This window comes from Cyprinodon tularosa, unplaced genomic scaffold (genome assembly GCF_016077235.1).
Source record: "Cyprinodon tularosa strain WSP-4 unplaced genomic scaffold, ASM1607723v1 ctg107, whole genome shotgun sequence".
NCBI classification, from domain to species: domain Eukaryota; kingdom Metazoa; phylum Chordata; class Actinopteri; order Cyprinodontiformes; family Cyprinodontidae; genus Cyprinodon; species Cyprinodon tularosa.
Genome location: NW_024037860.1, coordinates 2,689,951 through 2,704,081, shown reverse-complemented (window position 1 = coordinate 2,704,081; position 14,131 = coordinate 2,689,951). Strand labels below are relative to the sequence as shown.

Genomic DNA, 14,131 nt, shown 5'->3' with positions numbered 1-14,131 from the left:
ATTAAGTGCCATCCCAAACCACGTAGTGGGTAGGGCCAGTGGAACATTTTAACAGGTTTAACAGCGGCCTGGTGGCGGAGGAAACACGTGCCGCCACATGTAAATTGTTAACCTACAACCCTGCACATGGGGCGTCACTCGATTGCCATAGCAACGTCTGCTTTCCTTTTCTGTTGGAGTGAAGAAGCCGTCCCTTTCTCTTTAATACATTTCGTTAATGCAGATTTTTGACAATATTTTCGCATTACGAAGACTAGGAAACGCATGGAGATATTTTGTAGTACTTTAAAGTAGATGATAAACAATATTATGGGGAACTTTTTAACCCATCATGACAGAAGAGAAAAAGTGTTTAGATGTGCACGGCTGGTAGAGTCGTACCTTTGATCACTGCGGTGAAAAATCCATCAGCTGTCTTGTTTGCAAACACAACTCATGTCTCTCTCTCTGTGTTTCCCACTTCCAGTAACCAGTCTGGCACCCAGCACCACTTTGTCTCATACTGCTGCGTCAAAGAGCTTAGTGATGTCACCAGGAGGCGTGGCGAGCGATGGAAGCGTCACCCTTACCCTCACGGATGCTCAGGCCATGCTGGATGGTGTCACCTTAAACCTCAGTGCACAGGTTAAAAATCCCATGTACTGTGAACATGAGCAACACTCACATTTATTAGTAAGAAACAGAATTTAAAGAACATTAATTTTTTTCTTTAATTTGTACCAATTTGTAAATTTTGAGGATTAATTGGTATCTGAATATAAACATCTGCTGATGCAAATGTTTGACTGATTTTACTCATTATTTGTAGACTGTGTGGTGATCTCAGGTAATCGTTTGTTTTTCTGTTTAAAAGATGGACAATACAGTGATTCATTATACTTTCATTCACATTCTTGGCAGTTCCTAAATCTGACAGATGTTCCTACTTTTGTCTTCGCTTCAGACAGAAATAACTTTTCCTAAAATCTTCCATCCTGTTGAAGTAGGCAGTCCACACCCTGTAACGAAGGCCTGGCGGCAAATTGTTTTTATTTTTTGTTTTTCTCACCAAAAAGCACATGACAGAATGAAAGAACAGCCTTAGTGGTTGATTGTTATTATAAGTACTGGTAAAAATAACCAGATCGCTTCCACCAAACACTGATAGTCGACGTTGTGGACGTCTGTGAGACCGCAGGCTGCCGCAAAGTGCTAGCTGTCACATTTAGCTTTATAAACGTAGAAAAGTTTCCACCAGTTGCCATTTTTTCCACCACCTTGGCGCTGTCAGGATCATGAACACATCTTCCTCCTTCCTGCTGTCAGAGTTGCAGGTGGGCATAAAATTCAGCTCTCCTGCTACACAAGATGCTTCCAGGGACTGCAGGTCTACTCTGAACGATTACTTTATGTAGCAGCAGGGGAACTCTGTCTTATTTCTTTTGTTTGCTGGTTCCAACAGTAAGATTGTTAAAATGCAGATCTTCCTGCAGTGATTGTCTCAATTACTGTCTAATGGAGTATTAGAGTCAGGGTTAGAGGGTTCAGTTCAGTTGGCAATGCTAATCATAACTCAAGTCTGTGTGATTTTTTCCTCCATGTAAAGTCTTCTAAAAGGCTGCCAACTTTTCCAATTTCTAAATGCCCTGATAAAGAACAACTTTCTTTTATATGGGTAGCCTTCTTTTCTCCAGAAGCTCCTTACTGCAGATTGCAGCAGATTATTTTGGCAATCAGACTGATTTTACCACAAAACACATACCCACTAATCCGTCTTGTATTTTCTCCCTAAACACCTGCAGCTTAACCAAAGAGAGACGTCTGAGCAGCAGACTGCTCTCTACCTTTGTTGTAACAAAATGAACCCAGGAAATCACACAGATACCTATAATGATAGATTTAAAGTGTACCTGAGCAGGCATTGATGCTTTGACTTCAAGCTTCAATGCAAGGATTATAGGGAGTTACAATAAGACATTCAGTAGCTGGTCATAGAACAGAATAGAATAGAATAGAATAGAAAACCCCTTTATTGTCCCACAATGGGGGAATTTTGGTGTTACAGCAGCAAAAGATTATAGCAAAAGTGGTTTCACAAATGTGCACCTTAAAAATGTATAAAAATAACACAATTAGTGACAAAGTTAAGAAAATAAATCAATAAAATATTGTACTGTACAGTGTTTTTACAATATAAATACTGCACATCTGCAGAAAAAATACTCAATTTACAGCTGTGGACATTTTTACAGCAGCATGATATTTAACTTACTAAGACAGACAGCAAAATCAGATTGAATGTAACAACTTATTGAGGTTGTTAGGAACAGTGATGCTTATAGAGTCTCACAGCTGCTGGGAGGAAGGATCTGTGATAATGCTCCCTGGTGCATTTAGGGTGCAACAGTCTGTCACCTAAGGAGCTCTCCAGTTCAGCAACACTTTCATGCATGGGGTGGGAGACATTACCCAACAGAAATGTTATTTTAGTTGAGGTCATCCAGTGTTACCTGGTATGGTACCTGATCCCAAAATTAAATGGCAATCGGGTCCAGTTCAGATCTTTGGAGTGAGTGTGTGCCATCTTTAATGGTTAGTGACTAGATGAAAATATTTCTAGGCAGACCAACTGAGCTTTTGTTTGTCAAGCTGCTTAACCAGACTACCTTTTTATACCTATAGGGTCAGACGTTCCCTGCAGTACTAAATGACCCTGGCCTGCCGGGACAGTCGGCCAACTCCAGCCAGCAGGTCTTACTGGTCAGCCATCATTCCCAATCATCAAATGGGGCGTCAGACAATGGATATTTTGTAAGTATTTCTTTTTTTTTTGCAGGCAAGATGACTGCCTACTAATAATATGTGATAAGACTGAAGGTTTGAGCTTTAAAGTATCTATATTCACATGAATGTGCATCAAAGTTAGTATGATTTATGAAAGATTATGAGATAAGTAAACATTAAAAAAACGCTTTAACTTTAACTTGAAAAGTTTAAAAACCCTCCTAATATAAGTTGATTATTTTGGTAAATTAGGAAAAGCAGTGATGAAATAAAGACTCATGTAATCGTGTTATGATTCTAGAATCCTGCAGACGGGGAAAAAGTTGGCAAAGACTCCCAGTCAGACATCGATAACAGGAACCAGTGTTTTTACTGCAACCAGCTGTTTGGGAACGGAAACGCGCTGCGACGGCACTGCAAGCAAGCTCATGGCAAGGACCGCTGCTACGTCTGCAGCTTCTGCAAAAAGGCTTTCAAGCGAGCGACGCACCTCAAGGTTAGAGCTGCAAAGCGTATTCCAGCTGTTTAAAGTCAAGCACAGCTTTGGCGTAATGATAATTATCCTGCCAGTATGGGTGATCTCATGACGGAGGAGTGGGGAAGAAATGTTCTAACCTCTGACAAATCTGGGATTCACTGCTTTCTTAAAGTGTCTCTTGATGACAAAACACTGAACACAAGTAGGTTTTTTGCTGCACAGTTATGATAAATGCATCGCTCTTCTCCTTTTCTTCAACCCCTCTCATGTGGTGAAGGACATAAGAGCCTGGAAGGAGGAGGGTGCAGCTTAAAGTTCAAGCTCTTTCCCTCCCACATGTCACTTTTCTACACAAAGAGCTACAATGCTCCCAGTTTCTGCTTCTGCAAATGCGCTTCAACGGCTGTACTCCTTCCTCACTATGACTAATGGAGCCAGGATTATGGCTAGTGCCGCAGTCATCGACTGAGCCTCCCTCTTCTGCTCCCCCGGCTGCTCATTAGTCTTCATCTAAAACTTGGACGTGGACTTTAGTTTGTTGAAAAGATAAAAAAAAAACACTGGTTCTGGTGGAAAATATTTACTTTTATTAAAAAGCCAGAGAAGGGAAAAATCAATTTCCGTCTGATTTGGAGAAAATTTAAAAATGAACAAGGTATTTATTTGTTACTTGTGGTCATTTTCCACAAGGCAGGCAGCGGAAGATGGATTTTTTAGGTGGGGAATCAGTGGTGCATGCTTTAAACTGTTTCTCTGTGATAGATCGGATCATATCCTCTCAAACAGCTTCGGGGTGTGTAGCGGGTTCCCACATACAGAGCCTCTTTTTTCAGATGTAATGGAAGATTTTAGAAATATGTCTCTTTGTCAGAGGATCTCCTTCTATGATTGATGCAGCGTCTTTGCCTGGATGACACCTGTTTTCACTTCTTATACTGTTTTACTAATACATAACACATGTAATAGTTTCTCTGATCAGTCCCGTGAACTGGGTCGAGGACGTTTTACAGAATAGACGCCTGTCCTTAATACTGGAGTTGAGGGATTGGGAAAATTTTCACAAGTCGATAAAAAGTCTTGTTTTAACAGTGAGGGAAAGGCTGTCCCACGCTGTCACGCTGCCTCCGTAAAAAGCTGAGTGGCAGCAGCAGAGAGGATTTAGCAAATTTAATGGAAGCAGCCCACATCCTTCGCTCTGCTTCTAAGCCCACAAATGCTTTTCTTCCAGAGTGTGGGGTCGTTTTTACAGGTTTTAGAGCAACATAAGATTTATTACATAGAAGGATTTTTACTAGAGAAAAAAAAGACCAAACACACTCTGTCTGACTCTTGGGCTAAGTGCTCTTTTTTGTCGCCGTTGAAAATATCATAAGTGTGCCTTACCTTTATTATTATTATTGAAGTACCATTTTAAGACCACATGCTTAGTGATCTGAGATCTAATCTTCAGCAATCACAGTTGGCCTTTTCTAACATACAGAAAGCTAATCACCACCTCAGACGGATAATATGCTTGCTTTTGATTTGAAATCGTTTTGAGTGGATTAGAGTCCTTCAGCTGTATGAGCTGTTCAGGATGCAGCTTGCCTTGCCAGGTGGGTGAGTTTGTCTGTTTCACAGAGAAAATAGAAAAGTGGCAATTGGAAAATATTACATTCATTTATACAGGTCACATGATCATTTTCTTCAAAATATTTTTTAGAAAAAAAACCAGCTGATTGCAACGACTGATTGACTCTCTGCTATCCCTCGCACTGAGCATGCATGTAGCGACAGTAGAGAGGAAAGCTCCCTTTTTACAGGAAGCAACCTCCATCACCCATCTGTGGCCCAACTGGGTTTAAGGAGACAGAAGCATAAAAGGACATAGATAAAATAAGTTATTTGGCGCTGGGCCCCGGCAGAACACTTTGATGCTGTGAATCAACATACGCTTGGATTAGTAACCAAGAAAAGGGAAAAGCCCGGAGACTGGTGATGGAATAAGTCAGAGGGTGAGTGGGACTGAGAAGGTGCAGCGCCCGCGTTGATTGGCTGGAGCTGAATGAGGGACATCGGACGTGGTTCAGGTGAAGCTGATAAGAGTCTTCCAGATTCAATTTATGCTTAAGCTTCATTTCTATGATATTGGATTCAATAAGGCACATTTTACCACTTAACCTTCTTATAAAGACTCTAAGACATCCCTCCCCCCATGTGTATTCATATTGTTTTGGTGAAGTTTCATGTTGATTATATGATATTTCTAACACTACTCTAACACTTTAGCAGAAACCATTTTTTAGTACAGGGCACCTTTTTGTTTAAAAGAATCCAGGCTGAATTCAGGCAGAAAATATATCACAAGACATAAATGAATGATTTGTTTCTCAGGATCATGAACGGGTGCACCAGCCAGGCCCTTCACCCAGCTCCCAGAAACCCAGAGTCTTCAACTGTTGCTCTTGTGCCAAGGCATTTGCGAAACGCAGCCAGCTGGAGAGACACAACCGAACACACACAGGTGAGATCAAGCTTGGGGTTATTTCTCTTGATTCATGTCTATAAAATACACTAATGGCAGCAGTGGCTAACAAATGTAACCCCTTAAAGGCCCACCACAGACCTTGTGACCTGAAGATTTGACGCACATGAGTATTGTTAAATGATTCCTCAGGCTAATATACAGAGCTTGACACTATCAATGCTGCAAGCGAGGCTCCCCTCTTGAAATACCGACTATTTAAGTTGGGAGAAGATGCATTGTCGTTGGCCAGGTCATGACCTAGAAGAACGTATCACTTTACAGCCATAGACTCTGATATATTCACGGAGCTAAGGCTATTGCTTTACCATTTGTCCGCCTGCTTGACTACTGGTCATGGCGGAGGCAAGGGAAAAGTTAGAACCTTTTGAGGAGGCTAAAAAGAGAAAACGTGAAAGAGATTGTGCCTGAGGAAAAGCAAGAGTCGATCATGGAAAGGAGTTTGTTCGTTGGCGCAGGCTGAAAGACGAAGCGAGATGTAAACTGATTCTCTTTTCTCAATTTTATTATTAGACTTGCAAGTTAACTCCTTGCTCCTAGTATACAGTCATATATCTTTGTTATTTTTTTTAAGTTTATTAGAAGCAAAATATGGGCAATTACAAGTCTAGCTTCCCTAGTGCCAAAAAGTTACACAGTATGCCTTTAAGAATCATCAAATACTAATTAGTGTTGGTAAAGTCGTTTTCTGTAAATGGACAGAAATGGCAATTGGTCCTTCAGGACATAAAAAAATATTACAGATACAGGGCTTGTAAACATTTTACTCCCATATACCTCTGAATAAAACAATAGTTCTACCTGTTTTGTTTTTTCCAGTAAAATAAGATTAGCACATTGAAGGTTTATTGTGACCTTATAAACACCAATATCGGTCAGTTACAAAAGTTTGAAAAAATTTTAAATTACAGGGGAAAAAAAAGTCAGAATTGGCTTTTTAAAGGCTATCGACAGGCAAGAAAACTTGTTATTTTATCAAACTAGGTGTTCTGTGAACACCTCAGAGGTTTGTTGGAGAATATTAGAAAACTTCACGCTATGGGGATGTTTTTCTCCGGTCAGGACAAAGAGCCTATAGACTTGATAAGAAGAAAGATGGAGTTTAACACAGCTCAGTCCTGGAAGAAGAAAAGCTGTTAGACCTGAAACAGAGCAGATGTTCATCGTCAAACAGGAACACTACATGGAACCATGATAGAGCGGTTTAAATCAGAGTAGAACAGAGCAAAGCCTAAAGCCGACTGACAATATGTGGCAAAACTTAAACTCATTATCATGTCAATAGATGCTTTCCAATTATTTTCATTTTTGAAAAGGAGGATGGCCTTTAAAGTTTGTTGTCGTAACTTGAAAACTACATAAACAGCAAAATGTGAAAGAAATATGATTCCAGGCTGTGGTGATGACTCTGACTTTATATTGACAATAATTCCACTTAATTGTTTATTAGAGATGTAGTCAGGGAAACAATCTGGCTGCAGCTTAACCTTCAGAACGCCAGCCTTTAATTGATTTAATGTGCCTCTAATCCTTTTAAAGCCCTTCTGCATTTGAAGAAAGGCTGAAATATCGAAAGCTGTCGATGCTGCCTCGTTGATTGATAGCATATCATTTATTTCAAATTGTTTATGTTAATTTGTTGCTGCAGCAGCTTTTGAAGGGGAATTTAATTGAATTTAGATTTATCTGAATAGGGACAAGTATTTTTCATAAGCTCATTTTACACACTACAACATTTTAGCAAATGCTAATTCTCAGCGTCCGTCCCTAGATGGCTCTTTATAAAACAAAATATGGAGTACAGCACGCAATAAAAGGCACAATATGCAAAATCCACAGGTTATCAGTGATCACATGCCTGACCACGGAATAAAGTCTTTGAGTTTTATGTTTAAAAAGGACCCCAGTCGGTCTCTCCCTTCAGTTCAGTGTGCAAAGACTTCAGGGCTGACTGACCTAATGTCTGAGCTCCTCTGGTTCTGGAATCCTGGGAGGAACTACTCACTCAGGGAGGACCAGTGGGGCTTGATGAAAGCATTTAAACATCAACTTTAATTGATTTAATTTAAAGTTAACTGTTAGGCTTAAATCAGTGTTTTTCAACCCTGGTCCTCAAGGCACCCTGCCCTGCATGTTTTAGATGTTTCCCAGCTTTCACACACCTGTTATCAATTGATAGCAGATTATCAGGCTTACCTGAACAGCAATCATCTGAACCAGGTGTGCTGAAGCTCAGAAACATCCAAAACATGCAGAGCAGGGTGCCTTGAGGACCAGGATTGAAAAACACTGGCTTAAATAACATAAAATAAACTGGGGAAGAAGGACAATAGGCTAAATTATTATTACTTGTGAGGAGAACGGACAGAGAGGTGATCAGTTGATTCAATTCAGTTTATTTAAATAGTGCCAATTCACAACACATGTCATCTCAAGGCACTTTACAGTTCATCAGATCATACAGTCAAATTGATTCAAAGTTTTATTATCCAAGGAAAACCAGTTGATTGCATTGACTTATTGACTCGAAGGCAATCCCTCACAATAAGCATGCTTGTAGTGACAGTGGAGAGGAAAAACTACCTTTTAACAGGAAGAAACCTCCAGCAGAACCAGACTCGGTGTGGTCAGCCATCTGCAGAGGCCCACTGGGTTTACAGTTACAATCTCCCCCTGCTTTAAAGCACACTTGCCATCCTTCTCTCTCTTTATTTACAATAGGGAGTCCCTAGTTACAAAAGTTCACGCCGCAACCCTAAAGAAATGTGTGGGGAGTAAGTTGCAAGGTGATACACATATATTCCATTATGCAGGCAGGGACCTTGAGTTATACACATAAAGAGCATTCAGTTCCTGGCACATCATGACCATGTTTTGCAACTTTCTGCAAAGGAATCTTTAAATAGAGTGTCAAAAGATAAAAAAAAAGGGTCAATATAGGATTAATTCAATTTCAATTCAGTTTATTTATATAGCGCCAAATTCACAACACATGTCATCTCAAGGCACTTTACAGCTCAACCAAACTTTACATTAAATAGCTCCAATATTTACCGTTTGACATTTCTCAAACTAATTTAGTGATGTGATCTGATGGGTTTGTGATTCAGTATTTTCAAAACTCTGTTATTGATAATCTCTGGTGGCTCAACTGTACATAAACATGCGGGCAGCATGGAATTGCAGGTGGTTCCTGATCATTGACAAAGTGAAAGGTTTTGCTTTAGTAACTCTATAAACTGTTTTTATGTGGCGTTCAAACTTAAGCTGGGAGTCTAGAACCAGGCCCAGATATTTGATCTCTCATACCTGTGTAATGTTGAGATCGCTTATATATAGATTGATTTGTTCAGTTATGGGCTTGTTTCTTTAGGCGTTTTGAAACCACGCCACCACTTTCTGTAGGTGATTGGACAGTTTCCCCTCGCATGTAAAGCACTGCATCATCAGCATACATCTGAAAACCAGCTGCTGAACATGAATCAGGTGGATAATTGAGAGAATGGAGCCTTGTGGAACTCCTAGGTTTATTTTCAGAAGGTTAGAATTCACTTTATTGCTCACTCCACACGGCCTGCTCCCTTCTAGATATGATTTAAATCACTGTAGAGTTTTTGGAGCAGAATGTTAAGGTTTGCTGTATCAAATTAATTTTTTTAAACCCAAAAAAGTTTTTCCACCAAGAAACAATTTGCTGTTTCTGTGGAATACTGAGTGGAAGCCAAATTGCATTTCTGTCCGTAAATAATTAATTAGCCAAATTGGGTTTGTAATAAGCGTTTCCATCTTTTTAATGGGACTTTATTGACTCAGAAGTGAGGACACAGTGTTTTTAATAACTCCAAAATTAAACAAGAGCCCTTTTTTTTATTTCTTAAAACTCTTCAACTAATTTCCTTTTCTGCTGTAGCAGAACTCTAAAATGTGTTCTGGTTTCAAAGAAAAACTCAACCAGCTCAGTGGCTCTGTAGACGGCGGGGTGGCTGAGTGCAGTGTGGTCAGTGAAGATTGATTTCTGTCTCATTACCTGCTTCACTCCCAGGCGACACCAAACAGAGAGGACTTGATTTGTAGCTTCATCTCCTCTGATGGACTTGGCCGCAGAGCGCCTCGGTCCGTGTGTTTCCTCACTGGCAGCAACAGGATTCTGTGCTGCTGCTGCGGCTCTACCAGTTTCCAAATGCTCAACTTTGATTATGCTCAATATAACAAATCATTACTAGATTCAAACTGAACCTTATAGAGAGATGAGCTGAGAAAAAAAAAAAAGGGTGTAATTACAAATCTGTCAGCGGCTAAGAAAGGACGAACTTCACCTATTGGAGGGTGCTTGAGAAGAGAGGGGCAAGGAGAGGGTGGTCCTGGCTAATCATCTCATTTATGTAATGCTTGGTTTGTATGAGAACTCATATTGAGCAATGTTGACATGTGTAATAGAATAGAAAATCTGAGTGTCTGCTGTCCTTGCTGTAATCTATGGATGGATGATTGCTAAGAGCTGGACACTGATTAGCAGTAAAATATGTAAAGCAGATGATTGGTGCTTTCATTTTTCCTTACAGGAATTACCAGCTGTCAGATAAAACAACATTATAGTTTGTGTTGTTATTTTCTGAGCCTCTGCAGCCAAGTGGTCTAAAATGATCTAGGAAGTAATTTGTAAATGTGATTACTTTTTTTTTTTTTTTTTTACTTTTGCTGCTCAAGCAGCTTCACACACAAAGGCAGCTTTAACCTTGTTAAACCTTGTTTATTATCATCCTCACTGTCCAGGTAGCAAGATTAAGCTACCATGTTATCCACTTTCCAGGAGTTTTAGTTTATTTATTTGATTGTTTTTATGATTTTATTCTAGTGAAGACCAACTTTTAATGAGCAGCTCTTCACTTGTAAACATTTGCTTATTGCAGAAGTTCATCAAACGCCTATGGCATCTGATGATGTGTTCTCTGGACTTTCCCATTTTCAACAATGTCATCAGAAAGTTTATTATCTAGAGCTGGAATGATTATTTTACTTAGAAGTTAATTAGTTAATAGTTTTTTCAATCAATCTGACAGTAAATTGTGTACTTTAACAGAGTTTAAACAGTTGAGCTAAAAGGATGCCGTTTGAGGGTTACGGTAGAGCACATTTACGAACAAGGACGTTTTATTTCATCTTAAATACTTTATATATATTCAGCTTTTCATAGGACTAACTCTGTCGTCCCTTTCATCCCTTTTGACCTGAAAAACCGGTTCAGAGCTCATCTAATGGTTCCATATTTTTTATACTTAAGGGGAATAAATCTGAATAAATATCTCATAACTGACTTTACACCACCCCACTCAAAAAAAAAGTTAATATTCCTACTGTTCATTTTAAATTTGTTAAATGGAAAACCTTGTTTTTCTCCTAGTTAGTGATATTATCAGATCCTATTGCATGAATTAAAAGATGCCAAACATTTTCTGTCCGTCTGCGGAGCGGTTCACGTCACTGCTGTTCCTTTGTGCACCATCAAGGTCAATAAACAGCAGATGTTTGATGTTCATTGTTATATACAGGTGCTGGTCATAAAATTAGAATATCATGAAAAAGTAGATTGATTTCAGTAATTCCATTTAAAAAGTGAAACTTGTATATTATATTCATACATTACATACAAACTCATATATTTCAGATGTTTATTTTGTTTAATTTTGATGATTACAAATGACAACAAATGAAAATCTCAAATTCATCATATCAGAAAATTAGAATATTGTGAAAAGGTTCAAAATTGATGGCCCCTGGTGCCACGCTCTAATCAGCTAATTAACTCAAACCACCTGCAAAAGCCTTTAAATGGTCTTTCAGTCTAGTTCTATAGGCTACACAATCATGGGGAAGACTGCTGACTTGACAGTTGTCCAAAAGACGACCATCGACACCTTGCACAAGGAGGGCAAGACACAAAAGGTCATCGCTAAAGAGGCTGGCTGTTCACAGAGCTCAGTGTCCAAGCACATTAATAGAGAGGCGAAGGGAAGGAAAAGATGTGGTCGAAAAAAGTGTACAAGCAAGAGAGATAACCGCACCCTGGAGAGGATTGTGAAACAAAACCCATTCAAAAATGTGGGGGAGATTCACAAAGAGTGGACTGCAGCTGGAGTGAGTGCTTCAAGAACCACCACACACAGACGTATGAAAGACATGGGTTTCTGCTGTCGCATTCCTTGTGTCAAGCCACTCTTGAACCACAGACAGCGTCAGAAGCGTCTTGCCTGGGCTAAAGAGAAACAGGACTGGACTGCTGGTGAGTGGTCCAAAGTCATGTTCTCTGATGAGAGTAAATTTTGCATTTCCTTTGGAAATCAAGGTCCCAGAGTCTGGAGGAAAAGAAGAGAGGCACTTCATCCACGTTGCTTGAAGTCCAGTGTAAAGTTTCCACAGTCAGTGATGGTTTGGGGTGCCATGTCATCTGCTGGTGTTGGTCCATTGTGTTTTCTGAGGTCCAGGGTCAACGCAGCCACATACCAGGAAGTTTTAGAGCACTTCATGCTTCCTGCAGCTGACCAACTTTTTGGAGATGCAGATTTCATTTTCCAACAGGACTTGGCACCTGCACACAGTGCCAAAGCTACCAGTACCTGGTTGAAGGACCATGGTATCCCTGTTCTTAATTGGCCAGCAAACTCTCCTGACCTTAACCCCATAGAAAATCTATGGGGTATTGTGAAGAAGAAGATGCAATACACCAGACCCAACAATTCAGAAGAGCTAAAAGCCACTATTAGAGCAACCTGGGCTATCATAACACCTGAGCAGTGCCACAGACTGATCGACTCCATGCCGGGCCGCATTGCTGCAGTAATACAGGCCAAAGGAGGCCCAACTAAATACTGAGTGCTGTACATGCTCATACTTTTCATGTTCATACTTTTCAGTTGGCCAACATTTCTATAAATCCTTTGTTTTTATTGGTCTTCAGTAATATTCTAATTTTCTGATATGATGAATTTGAGATTTTCATTTGTTGTCATTTGTAATCATCAAAATTAAACAAAATAAACATCTGAAATATATGAGTTTGTATGTAATGTATGAATATAATATACAAGTTTCACTTTTTAAATGGAATTACTGAAATCAATCTACTTTTTCATGATATTCTAATTTTATGACCAGCACCTGTATAAATCAGTGCCTTTGTTAAGCTTAGCAACAGGAGTACTTTAGTTAAACAATGATAAAAGACATGGCAACATTAATAGAAACAAACAGGCAGGTATTTCATGGAAAAATTTTTCAATATATATTTTATTTTGATTTGTAAGCAATAGTAAATATGGCTTCTATCTATGCAGGCAGACAGCTGGATTATCAGGGAAGGAGCTGCTGACTAATAAGGATTCTTATTGGTAACAAGCTTTCTTTAGTGACTGATGGACGACTGATTTTTACTGACTGCTGAGATTTTCAAACAATTCTTAGCATTATGAAAACGTCTGAGGTTTTAAAAGAGAAGTGGAGACTGATTTCTCCAACAGCTGCCTTCAAGCTGCCACATTTCAAAAAGAGCAGCTTATTTTGACCCAAATGCAAATACTCATATCTCCATCGGGGACCTTTTTAATGACCTATCAAAATGATGCTGCTGCATGTTGATTTGCTGTCTGTGATTTGCTGCAGGCGAGCGCCCCTTTAAGTGCAACCAGTGCGACAAGGCCTTCAACCAGAAGAGCGCTCTGCAGGTCCATATGGTCAAGCACACTGGGAGGAAGCCCTTTAAATGTGAGGTGTGCAGCATCAGCTTCACCCAGAAGAGCAACATGAAATACCACATGAAGAGATCCCACGGCTATGGTGAGCTCACAAACAAGCACTCCTGAATGCTGCTTAGACTTAGACAACTGTTATTGTCATGTTGTATACACAGAGTGTATACATGCCAACATTTCATTTAGTACAGCTTTTCAGACATAAATTAACATTTCCATTCCATAAAGTGCAGCAGAGATCAAATGTAAACATTGTGGGAGTAAAAAACATGGGCCAAAAAATGCATTTATATGGAAGTTCAGAGCATTAATATATATAGTGCAAATGTGCAGTATTTTTGGTTTGGTGTTATCAGTGTGATGCTACGTTCACACCAAAAGCAGCAGAGGCAGCAGAAGCAGCTACTTTATATGCTAAGTCAATGGTTGACGCGCATCAAGGCGCAGCAAAACATCCCGCAACGCGTTTTGAGCAGCCGGAGCAGCGCGTCTGAGCAGCTGCAAACGCTCTGCAAACGCAGCAGCTGCTGGAGTTTGAAAAACTGAACTTTTGCTCCGCAATGCGCCAAATAAAACAATCACAGAAGCTGATGTGGGAGCTGGCAGGAGAGTGACCCATCA

The 14,131-nt window shown here is 39.8% G+C and overlaps 1 protein-coding gene across 5 annotated transcripts in view; it reads left to right on the top strand.

The window, feature by feature from the left end:
* Positions 1–14,131, top strand: part of LOC119786164 (zinc finger protein 236-like) — a 116,616-nt gene that overhangs the window by 84,577 nt on the left and 17,908 nt on the right. For 3 of the 5 annotated variants that reach the window (XM_038289339.1, XM_038289332.1, XM_038289323.1), the window contains exons 27-31: positions 467–672; positions 2,662–2,790; positions 3,065–3,259; positions 5,615–5,744; positions 13,422–13,595. In XM_038289339.1, coding sequence (XP_038145267.1) covers positions 467–672; positions 2,662–2,790; positions 3,065–3,259; positions 5,615–5,744; positions 13,422–13,595 — 834 coding nt within the window. The remainder of the gene's footprint in view (positions 1–466; positions 673–2,661; positions 2,791–3,064; positions 3,260–5,614; positions 5,745–13,421; positions 13,596–14,131) is intronic. The other 2 variants (XM_038289356.1, XM_038289347.1) reach the window with 1 other exon arrangement.